The 12,641-nt window shown below is 42.7% G+C and overlaps 1 protein-coding gene across 2 annotated transcripts in view; it reads left to right on the top strand.

Annotated features, from left to right (window-relative positions):
- The first annotated feature begins 4,994 nt into the window (after nt 1–4,994).
- The window catches only part of LOC139540458 (uncharacterized protein KIAA1614-like), a 43,398-nt gene continuing 35,751 nt past the window's right edge, over nt 4,995–12,641 (top strand). For both annotated transcript variants that reach the window (XM_071344301.1, XM_071344300.1), the window contains exons 1-2: nt 4,995–5,355; nt 11,570–12,451. In XM_071344301.1, coding sequence (XP_071200402.1) covers nt 11,602–12,451 — 850 coding nt within the window. In that variant the 5' untranslated portion in view covers nt 4,995–5,355; nt 11,570–11,601. The remainder of the gene's footprint in view (nt 5,356–11,569; nt 12,452–12,641) is intronic.

Genomic DNA, 12,641 nt, shown 5'->3' with positions numbered 1-12,641 from the left:
ACCAAAACTACATATAGCATTATCAAAATCAAACGTTTGCACGAAATGGCACACACTTCATTCATATTACCAGATTTTTGTCTAACCAACTACACACTGTTGGGCATAATGAAAAGCACTCTCATCTTTAGTATACTTTGCCATAATACTAAAATAGTTCAAATTGTAGAAAATTCTTCAGATGCACAGAAATATTTGCAGATACACACACATGCTGTTGAAACATTTTATTTGTTATTTTTCACCAAACAAGTCAGTGCAACATATGCACAGCAGATATATTTACATTGGACTGAACAAAAATATGCTCACAAAAAAACAGTAAACTGAAAAAGAAAATTGCAGAAAAAATATGTAGAAAAAAAGAGTCAAGAAAAATAATTAGGCAGCATCTTGCCACACAGCTGGGTCTGGCCACAACGCCTCGTCCACATCACAGGCAATATCTTCCCTTGCCAGACATCGAGGGAAGAAGCGCCTTGAGTGCTTTATCCATCCCTGAATCGCACCCACATCAATCTCATCACATGCCTCTTCCATAGCTTGCACAAGAGGCATGCGCACAAAGGGCTGCCGGTCGTATACCTTCCACCGCCATGCCGAAAATAACTCTTCTATGGGGTTCAGAAAGGGTGAGTATGGTGGGAGGTATTGCACGAGAAATGGTGGGTGGTCAGCAAACCAGTTTTGGACTGGGGCTGCACGATGAAAGCTCATGTTGTCCCATACTACAACGTACCGGGTTCTTTGATGGTCTGCATCATTCATACGCTCTGGTGGTATGAGAATGTTGTGTAGTCTGTCCAGAAATGTGAAAATATGGGCTGTGTTGTATGGTCCAAGGTTGGCATGACGGTGGAGGACACCATGCGTATTGGAGATGGCAGCGCACATTGTGATGTTCCCACCACGTTGGCCAGGAACATCTATAATGGCTCTGTGGCCAATGACGTTTCTCCCCCTTCTTCTGGTCTTTGCTAGGTTGAACCCAGCCTCATCTATAAAGATGAACTCATGTGAGATTGCATGAGCATCCATTTCCAGTACTCCCTGAAAACAAAGAACAAAAGCAGTCAATATGGTGTTATCCAGTACACTGGGAAACAATGTTGCGTGTAGTGTACTGCAGTCAGTATTGTACTTACATCCACATATGCTCGTCTGACCTCTTTGTTTCTTTGAGAGTTTCTCTCAAACGGCACCTTATAAAGTTGTTTCATTCTGATTTGGTTTCGCTTGAGACTGCGAGCCAATGTGGACAGACTGACTCGTTGAATGTTGTTGAATATGGTGTTGTCTTGGATGATGTGGCTTTGAATTTCTCGTAATCTGATTTAATTATTTTCCAAAACCAAGTTAACAATGGCAGCTTCCTGTACCCAGGTGAACATTTGGCCCCTTCCTCCACCATGGTTACGTCTCTCAGTCCTTTAGAAAAACAAAAAAACAAAAAATATAGGGCTTGGACAATGCAGCCTAAAGATATTTCCCCCACAGTAGAGTAAATTCTACAGGAACTTTGTGCAGTTAGTGTATGACATCAGCCATTCATGAAGTAAACAGGTGTCACCCAACTGATACACTATGACATGGGGTGTACTACATAGTGTGAAAGAAATTTTGGTTACGCACCTGTACTCCAGTCTAAATGTCCGGATGACACAGGCGACAGTAAAACGGCTCAAGTTGGGCTGCACTCTCTGTCCAGCCTCTCGCATTGTCAGCCCATGGTTGATGACATGATCAACTAAGATTGCTCTGATTTCATTTGAAAGTTGTTGTCTTCTTTGGCCATGAACTCCTCTACCAGCTCTACCCCTACCTCTCACTCTTCCTCCCCCTCTCATTCTCCCCCTCCCCCTCTCATTCTTCCCCTCCCCCTCCCCCTCCCCCTCCCCCTCCCCCTCCCCCTTCCCCTCCCTCTCCCCCTCCCTCTTCCCCTCCCTCTCCCCCTCCCTCTTCCCCTCCCTCTCCCCCTCCCTCTTCCTCTCTCTGTAACGGCTTCCATTGTTGTTGTAAAACAAAAGGTGCTCACCTGTGGTCTTTTCATAGTGCTTACTTCCTGATTGAAGTGGTAACAATTAACCATTGAGGTGTTTGGCCAGGTGGCACATGTATTGGCCAATTAGCTCATGTAGTGTCATTTTGAATGGCAGTGTTTTGAAATGGCAAACATGTGACTTTATGTCAGATTGTTGTGTATTATGCAGAGAACCGTGTGCAGTGCATTTAAAAAGTGGCATTTTGAATTGCAAAATGTGTGTAAAGCAGAAAATGTGTTTAGACTTTTGGAGACTTGAGAAGAGGTTTTGCTCTCTGTGTGTCAGTTTAAATAATTGTGCTGTGCATGTCATTTTAGTGTGTTAGCAATTGGAAAAAACTGTAATTCACAAATAGCACAAGGGGGCGCAATTTTACCAGATATACAGTAAGAAATACTCACATTTTCTATAATTACGTAGTTTATAATCTGTATTGACAGAAGCAAGCACATTAAGCAAACATAATAAGTACGCCACAAGACTACATCAATAAAAATGTCAAACCTAATCTTTCACAGGTTACTTTTAATTTCTAGATATTACAAGTCATAGAAGGGCTTTTCCAACATGATGATATGCCATTTCAGAAAAGAGCAACATAATATTGACAGAATTTAACCTACCACTGTATTGGTAGTAAGTAATCCGCTCCCCTGTGCACCCAAACATCAGCTGGGATCAGCAATGGGTCTAGAATGCCATTGCATGCTGTAGCGTTAAGATTTCCCTTCACTGTAACTAAGGGGCCTAGCCCGAACCATGAAAAACCGCCCCAGACCATTATTCCTCCTCCACCAAACTTTACAGTTGGCACAATGCATTTGGACAGGCAGTGTTTTCCTGGCATCTGCCAAACCCAGATACGTCCGTCGGACTGACAGATGGTGAAGCGTGATTCATCAATCCAGAAAACGCGTTTCCACTGCTCCAGAGTCCAATGGCGGAAAGCTTTACACCACTCAAGCCAACGCTTGGCATTGCGCTAGGTGATCTTAGGCTTGTGTGCGGCTGCTCGGCCATGGAAACCCATTTCATGAAGTTCCCAACGAACAGCTGATGTTGCTTCCAGAGGCAGTTTGGAACTTGGTAGTGAGTGTTGCAACCAAGGACAGAGGGAGGACAGACACACTCTGCCGTCCCATTCTGTGAGATTGTGTGGCCTACCACTTCGCGGCTGAGCCTTCGTTACTCCTAGACTTTTCAATTTCACAATAACAGCACTTACAATGAGAGGAGCAGCTCCAGCAGGGCAGATATTTGAGAAACTGACTTGTTGGAGAGGTGGCATCCTATGATGGTACCACGTTGAAAGTCCCTGAGCTCTTCAGTAAGGCCATTCTACTGCCAATGTCTGTCTGTGGGGATTGCATGGCTGTGTGCTCGATTTTATACACCTGTCAGCAACGAGTGTGGCTGAAATAGCCGAATCCACTAATTTGAAGGGGTGTCCACATACACTATCTATACAAAAGTATCTGATGTTATGTACAGTGTTTCCCCTATATTAATTTAGCAGTGCACCCCACCACACTACCTTTGCCACCTCTACTGCAAAAAAACAAGGGGAAACACGATGTATATGCCCAGCATTTGGTCTAGGTTGCTCAATGAGTCTTGTATATGATGATTGGGATCCAGAACATCAGACTGTATGATGGAAGAGTCACTGACTTGAGGTCAGGTTTGCATTTATCCCTCAATAGTGGTGGTTAGGATTGTGACAATGTAAACTGTTCCTAAATCTGTGTTCAAGGGAAAGCACAACTTCAAGCTTGGGGAAAAGTGCAGATTTCACCGCATCCTCGACCGTCTTCTCCCATAGTCCTTCTAAGGCTGTCAGATACATACAGCAAGGCTTTTAAATCCTCTCATGAAGGCACTGGAATTCAGCTTTTTGTTGAAAACCCCACAATCTGAAGAGTACTGTTTCAACGTTAAAGCTTAATATGCTGTCGACTACTTTCTCTCTGGCTACACATACTATTGGACTATTGCTTCAGCAGCCCACTGGCAGAAATTAAGTCATAGTCCTGCATTACTCAGAGAACCCTGTCTACTGAGGAAACACTGGCATAAACTGTTGCTTTTCAAAAATAATTAGAGTCACCATTACACTACCAGTCTGGTACTCAGACTGACAGAATGTGAACAAACACCAGACACAGATGTCGGCTTTATCCCAAAGTGGAGATGGGCATTGGTCTAATGCTAATGTGAAATAGTCCTGGTCTAGAATCCTGGTGGTCATATGTTACAAATAGGAGTTAGAGTACAATAGAGGTCTTGTTCGAAGAAGGAAAGGATGAATTGAGCAACTCACATTTCAGCTCGGAAAATAGGGGCAGAATTGATTTGGGGTAAGGAGAGAATTTTTTTCATAAGGCTGTGAGTTTGTGATAGATTCCTCAGTTTCCCAAGCTTTACTTTTAACTCAGGTCTGTGTATTTGGATCTGGCAGTGCATAAAGTTCGATCTTTTACCCAATTTTCCCTATTACTTTGGCCCTGTTTCAAAACAGGCCTTGGAGACTTTGGGGATCCAAAATTTCTCCCTGAAAAAAAAATAAACATGAGAACGCAGTTCGTAACTAGTGAAACTTTTTGCACATTTAAGATTAATTCAAATGTAAGGGTTATTATTGTTATCTGACAATCATTAACATATGAAGTAACGAATGAGCCGAGTACAAATTGAGAATCAACAAAGGAAATTCCGAGGCAGCAGGAACCGGAATATGAGCCTGGAGACTTGTGCACTTCCTCTGCTCTCTGCATTTAAGATTCCTTTGCTACTTTTTTTTCTCCACCTCTCTCAAATTCAAGGGTGAAGTTATGAGACTCCACCCACAGTGGGCAGTGTTTCAGCCCCTCCACCAATAGAGCTGTCCTTGGCGTTCCAGTAAGAACTTCTGTGGCCAGTCCTCTACCAGCTGCTCAAGACTGTCTTCCCAAGCAACCCTGAGGTTTCCACACATGTTGATCACCTTTTACAGTTTGTTGCTGCCCACTGCTTGCTGTAGATGGTTTCACAGAGGAAGGAGGAGAGAGGAGCTAGATAGTTGGCAGCAGGGGCTGTTGAGGGGAGGAGAAGGTTGGTGAAAATCCCAGAGTGCTCAGTGAAGATGAGCACCACACTTGAACTGCCCCAACACAGCTGGAGGGAGAGAGAGCGAGGGAGGGAAAGGGGAAGGTTGTTTCAAAATAGACAGTGAAAATGCATTGGCTGAGATTTCACAGAATTTACGATGGGATTTGAGAGAGGAGACCAGAGGAAGAGCTACCTCAGTCTCCAAACCCCAATGGAAGTGGGAGAGGTAAGACCTCATAACTTTTCCCTCTTTATTCTGTCAGTGAGACTATAAGCTTAAACTATTACTTAAAGAAGGAAGTCATCAACTATATGTCATTATTTGTAATACAATTGGATCTAGCATTCAATGCAGCTGTGATCACAGCATCTGTGGTGTCATCTCTGGTCTGAGTTCAAATACAGACAGGAGAGGCCAAAATCTCTCACAGCCTTTGTGGCCACCGTATTTGCATGTGTACTAGAAACCTGGCAATTCAGTAGAGATGGGACCATGAGAGGAAATTATGATAAATTATGGTAGAATAAGACAGTTTCTTATAGTAGAAACCCAGTCTTGCAGAAGTAATTGTTTTCCTTCTCTCGCTTGGTCTCATAAGTAGACCTTGACGTCCCGTGTGGGTCAGTTGGTAGTGCATGGCGCTTGCAACGCCAAGGTTGTGGGTTTGATTCCCACGGGGCGAGGGACCAGTATTATAAAATATACTGTAAATTGCTCTGGATAAGAGTGTCTGCTATATGACAAATGTAAAAAAAAAAACAATGCATTGTATTTCAACACAAGTGCAGTGGAAGTGTAGCTTATAACCTCTAACATGCTCTCTGTGTCTCACAGTTGCTCCCTGGAATTTGGAGATAGCAGCTGCATTCCTGACAAAATCTATGATGATTAAAAAACCCTACGGTGCCACTACATAAAGCGTCTCTGAGTAGGAATGCTGATCTAGCACTAGGTTCCACCCTGTAATATTATTCTCTGTGATCTAAAGGGGAAAACTGATCCTAGAACAGCACTCTGAGACACTTTATGAATATGGGCCCTGGTCTGACTTGAGGCAGACACATTAACACATTCCCATCAAAGCTGTGTCTGTGACTTATGATGGTAGGTCATGTTCAAGTGACACAGCAAATACAATGTTCCATCTTGCCTGGTGGGGTTGTACTGTACGCTACAGTAATGCTTTGTGTGGTTAAAACCTGTTGAGGCCACGGGTGCCGCTAGCGGCACTCCTCCCACATTCCATTGAAAAGGCAGAGCGGCAAATTCAAAAAACAAAATTGAAATATTTAACTTTCACACATTAACAAGTCCAATACAGCATTTGAAAGATAAACATCTTGTCAATCCAGCCAACATGTCCGATTTTTTAAATGTTTTACAGAGAAAACACCACATATATTTATGTTAGGTCACCACCAAATAAAAAAAGACAGACAGACATTTTTCACAGCACAAGTAGGCTGCAGGTAGCATGCACAAGCCAACCTAACTAACCTAGAACCAACCTAAATAACCTAGAAAAAACTACCTCAGATGACAGTCCTATAACATGTTACACAATAAATCTATGTTTTGTTCAAAAAAATTGCATATTTTAGCTATAAATCAGTTTTACATTACTGCTACCATCATAGCTACAGTCAGAAATCGCACGGGAGTAGCCAGAGTAAAGGTTAAGTAGAGGGTACTGAGGGTACTTGACAGCCCACAGTTGAGGCCTGTGGGTTGTGTTAACTTGTCAGGGAGCCCTGCATATTAAGCACACACAGTAGTTATATCAAATTAGAACCCAGGTGAAAGCTATGATCCCTTATTAACTTGTTAAATGCAGAGGGTGAATGGGCCTTTGAATGGGGTATGGAAGTGCCTTTGAACAGGGGTGTAAAGTACTGAAGTAAAAATACTTTAAAGTACTACTTAAGTAGTTTTTTTTTCGTTATCTGTACTTTATTTATATTTTGGACAACTTTTACTGTTACTTTACTACATTCTGAAAGAAAATTATGTACTTTTTACTCTTTACATTTTCCCTGACACGCAAAAGTACTCGTTATATTTTCAATACTTAGCAGGACAGGATAACGGTCCAATTAACTCACTATTCAAGAGAACATCCCTGGTAATCCCTACTGCCTCTGATCTGGAGGACTCACGAAACACAAATGCTTCGTTTGTAAATGATGGCTGCGTTTTGTAGTGTGCCCCTGGCTATCCGTACATTTAAAAAAATGTGCTGTCCGATTTGCTTATTATAAGCAATATGAAATTATTCATACTTTTACATTTGATACTTAAGCATATTGTTGCAATTACATTTACTTTGATACTTACAGTTGAAGTCAGAAGTTTACATACACCTTAGCCAAATACTTTTAAACTCAGTTTTTCAAAACTCCTGACATTTAATCCTTGTAAAAATTCCCTGTCTTAGGTCAGTTAGGATCACCACTTTATTTTAAGAATGTGAAATGTCAGAATAATAGTAGAGAGAATTATTTATTTCAGCTTGCAGTTCTTTCATCACATTCCCAGTGGGTAGGAAGTTTACATACACTCAATTAGTATTTGGTAGCATTGCCTTTAAATTGGTTAACTTGGGTCAAACGTTTCGGGTAGTCTTCCACAAGCTTCCACAAGTTGGGTGAATTTTGGCCCATTCCTCCTGACAGAGCTGGTGTAACTGAGTCAGGTTTGCAGGTCTCCTTGCTTGCACATGCTTTTTCAGTTCTGCCAACAAATGTTCTATGCCATAGAAAAATGGCTTAAGGACAACAAAGTCAAGGTATTGGAGTGACCATCACAAAGCCCTGACCTCAATCCCATAGAACTATGGGATTGAGGTCAGGGCTTTGTGATGGTCACTCCAATACCTTGACTTTGTTGTCCTTAAGCCATTTTTTCCACAACTTTTGGAAGTATGCTTGGGGTCATTGTCCATTTGGAAGACCCATTTGCAACCAAGCTTTAACTTCCTGACTGATGTCTTGAGATGTTGCTTCAATATATCAACATAATTTTTCTTCCTCATGAAGCCATCTTTTTTGTGAAGTGCACCAGTCCCTCCTGCAGAAAAGCACGCCCACAACATGATGCTGCCACCCCCGTGCTTCACGGTTGGGATGGTTTTCTTCGGCTTACAAGCCTCCCCCTTTTCCTCCAAACATAATGATGGTCATTATGGCCAAACAGTTCTATTTTTGTTTCATCAGACCAGAGGACATTTCTCCATGTGCAGTTTCAAACCGTAGTCTGGCTTTTTTATGGCGGTTTTGGAGCAGTGGCTTCTTCCTTGCTGAGCGGCCTTTCAGGTTATGTCGATATAGGACTCGTTTTACAGTGGATATAGATACTATTGTTCCTGTTTCCTCCAGCATCTTCACAAGGTCCTTTGCTGTTGTTCTGGGATTGATTTGCACTTTTTGCACCAAAGTACATTCATCTCTAGGAGACAGAACGCGTCTCCTTCATGAGCGGTATGACGGCTGCGTGGTCCCATGGTGTTCATACTTGCTTACTATTGTTTGTACAGATGAACGTGGTACCTTCAGATGTTTTTAAATTTCTCCCAAGGATGAACCAGACTTGTGGAGGGCTACAATTTTTTTCTGAGATCTTGGCTGATTTCTTTTGATTTTCCCATGATGTCAAGCAAAGAGGCACTGGGTTTGAAGTTAGGCCTTGAAATACATCCACAGGTACACCTACAATTGACTCAAATTATGTCAATTAGCCTATCAGAAGCTTCTAAAGCCATGACATAATTTTATGGAATTTTCCAAGCTGTTTAAAGGCACAGTCAACTTAGTGTATGTAAACTTCTGACCCACTGGAATTGTGATACAGTGAATTATAAGTGAAATAATCTGTCTGTAAACAATTGTTGGAAAAATTACTTGTGTCGTGCACAAAGTAGATGTCCTACCTGACTTGCCAAAACTATAGTTTGTTAACAAGAAATTTGTGGAGTGGTTGAAAAATTTGTTTTAATGACTTCAACCTAAGTGTATGTAAACTTCCAACTTCAACTGTAAGTATATTTAAAACTAAATACTTTTAGACTTTTACTCAAGTAGTATTCTTCTGGGTGACTTTCACTTGAGTCATTTTCTGTAAAGGTATCTTTACTTTTACTCAAGTATGACAATTGAGTACTTTTTCCACCACTGCCTTTGAACGGGGTATAGTAGTAGGTGCCAGGCACACCGGTTTGACTGTGTCAAGAATTGCAACACTGGAGGGTTTTTCACGCTCAACAGTTAATTTAACATCTGTGGTAAGCATTGGAGGTAACATGGGTCAGCATCCATGTGGAACGCTTTCAACACCTTGTAGAGTCCATACCCTGATGAATTTAGGCTTTTTCTGAGGTGCAACTCAATATTAGGAAGGTGTTCCTAATGTTTTGTACACTCGTTTATCAGAGAACAAGACTGTGTTTTTCTCTCATGTGAGCATGCACTCTACTGAGCTGTCAGTGTTTGCAGGGGATGTGTCTTCAGAAACACAGAACTGTGTTGGGGTTTGTTTGGTGACGATGGTATGTAGTATTTCACACGTGCAGCTGGTGACACCTTAATTTGGTGTCTAGTAATGGCAGGAATTGAATCAATGGAATGGTATCAAGCACATTAAACGCATGGTTCCATGTATTTGATACCATTCCATTCACCCCATTCCAGACATTATTATCAGCCGTCCTCCCCTCACCAGCCTCCTGTGGTATTACATTAATTCCGCTCGCTAACATTAAGAAACACTCATGTGCACAGTAGGCCTATGTTCATAGAGATAGGTAGTTGAATATGGGTATGATGAGTAGCAAGTCAATTATGGTCAGAGTAAAAATCTGAGTAGTTATTGAAAGGTAACATAGCAACACTATATTAATCAGAACACATGAGGATGACTCTGGCAACCATTCTGCTCTTTTCTTCATACAGTTGCGAAAGTCTGCCTAGTGTTTCATAAAATATTCTCTAAATTTACTGCAGAAAATTATTCAAATGTAGTGGTTGCAACCCTGTTAACCTCTAACCAGTAATAATAGGATTTATATTTCAGGTTTGTTGATGTATATCTAATGCCATTTAGCCTATTTAGCCAGCAGAATTAGAGGTCTTCTGTGGATTTGCGGCTGCATAGTGAGTGAGAAAAGCAAGCTGCGAATGCCAATAGATCTGAATACTCCTCGAGATAAGAAAAATATGTGGCAATATGTTTTGGAAAGGGGTGACATACAAATGTCTTTCCATAGTTTTCTATAGCTTTGAGTGCTACACAATTAATTTCAATGCAATATAATAGGATACAGTGGTCTATTAGACTCCTTTTAACCTAAAACCTGTTTCCACAGTCTCTGGAATGGTCACAATTCATACTGTTAATGTAGTGTTCTTAAAACTGGTCTGCTAGTTATCTTTTGAGCTGGTCTGTTTGTGACATCATTTATCGCCGCCGTCATGTTACCCTTGGCGACGAAGTGGTGTCCTCAAAGTGGAGTGAATATCAGAGAGGGTTGCCATAGTAATTAGCTGCCAGGCAATGTTGTACTTCTGCCCACCATGTTCCTTAACAAAGGCCAGGTCTCTCTTAAAGGTCCAATGCAGCAGTTTTTAATCTCAAGATGAAATCATTTCTAGTACTTTCAATTAAAATGGTCAAAAAGAAAACGAAATGGCTTCTTAGGGAAGAGTTATTTCTCAAGCAAGAATTTTGCTAGGACTGTCTGGGAGTGGTCTGAGTGGGGAGCGGAAAACTGAAAACTATCTGGCAGAGAGGTTTGAAACTCTTTCTTATTGGTCTATTAACTAATTGACCACCTGGTGATGTTACTAGGCAGGCCAAAACCACCAAAACAGGCTTTTCAAACAGCTCTGACATAAAAAAGGCATTATCAAAATTTGTCTGGAAATGTATATAAAACACAGCAAAATTACGTTTTTGACTGCACTTGGCCTTTTACAAACTTCATACAAAGACAGGGGAAAGAGACTTCCTTTGTGTTTCTCTCTTCTATTGAGGGACAAATAGGTTTATCTCAGGTTGAAGCCCTTTGTGGATTGTAGTTTGATTTAATAGTTATTTGTCATATCAAAGTACAGATTTGAAAGGCTGTAGTTCCAAAAACGGTGAACTTAAAATGAAAAACATTGTTCTCTCTTTTGAATCAACATCTCACATAAAAAAGGCTTTAATTGTCAGATACACCGGATAGGTAAAGTGAAATGTGTTGTTTTACAGGGTCAGGCATAGTACTATGGCACCCCTGGAGCTAATTAGGATTAAGTGCCTTGCTCAAGGGCACATCGACAGATTTTTAATCTTGTCGGCTCGGGTATTAGAACGTGCAGTCTTTCGGTTACTGGCCCAACGCTCCAACCGCTAGGCTACCTACCCTAAAAAAAGCTTGTGTCTTTCTCTTCTCTTTCCTCCATAGCGCTAATGCTCCCCTGACTGTGTGATGTGGACATGGAGAAAGTAGCCTCGGCAGATTCCTTTCTCCCCAAGCCTCGTGTGCCACAGAGGGCCGAGCCCCAGACCCTCCAGCCTGGTACAGAAGACGACCAACCCTCCTCCAGCCCCAGACCCACCTCGTCCTCCCCATACCCCCTCAGCCAGCTCCTGCTCCAGCAGCAACCCGGGCCCCCGGCATCAGCCGTGTCGCCCGTGAAATCCAAGGTCAAGGCCCTGTCTGAGCGCAACAAGACAGCCTTCAAGGGTGACATGGATAAGAAGGCCTCCCCTGTGCCCTCCTCCCTATTCAGTCCCTCGCTTGTGAGCTGGGGCTCCAGCAGTAGCGATGACGATGCAGAGTCCCAGGGTTACACGTTCTCACCAGTTGTGCCTGACAGCCTGATAGAGGGGGCAGGGATGGCTGGGTTGGACTTCAGCCTGCTAGCAATCCCACGCGGCCTGGGCGAGGGCTCCAGCCGAGAGAACCTCTCTGTCGTTAGCGCCAACGCTAGTCCCCTGGAGGATAACGTTAGTGCCGCTAACGTGGCTAAACCCTGGGGCCAGCAGAGGAAGGCCAAGGGGCACAGCAGGGTGGGCAGGGAGCTGCTATGCAGGGACAGCCTGGAGGGTCTGAGGCGGTGTATGGGCGAGCTGGGGTCCCAGGGGGAAACGTTTGGCCTGTGGAGGGCCAACAGCCTGGAGAGTGTGTGCAGCAACCGGATCTCCATATCTCTGGCAGAGAGGGTGGAGATGAACCGGGGCCTCCTCAAGCAGATACTGAATAAGAGCCAGGGACCGGAGCCAGGGTCCAAAGAAAACCTGGAGAGAGAGCAGAAGGCAGAGGTGACCCCATGCAATGGAAGAGGTACAGTAAAGAGCTAAAGATGCTGAGCCTGTATTCTCCACCATATTCCACCCACTAATAAACAAAAAATATATATATTGTTGAATGAGTTTCTCCCCCCCAAAAACAGTAGCACACTGTACTGTTATTTTTAAGTTCAGCACACTACCTTTTCAGACTAACATTATCAAAACCTTGGATTATATTATCG

The sequence above is a fragment of the Salvelinus alpinus genome, chromosome 15, assembly GCF_045679555.1.
Source record: "Salvelinus alpinus chromosome 15, SLU_Salpinus.1, whole genome shotgun sequence".
Classification (NCBI taxonomy): domain Eukaryota; kingdom Metazoa; phylum Chordata; class Actinopteri; order Salmoniformes; family Salmonidae; genus Salvelinus; species Salvelinus alpinus.
This window is presented reverse-complemented; position numbering and strand designations above follow the sequence as displayed.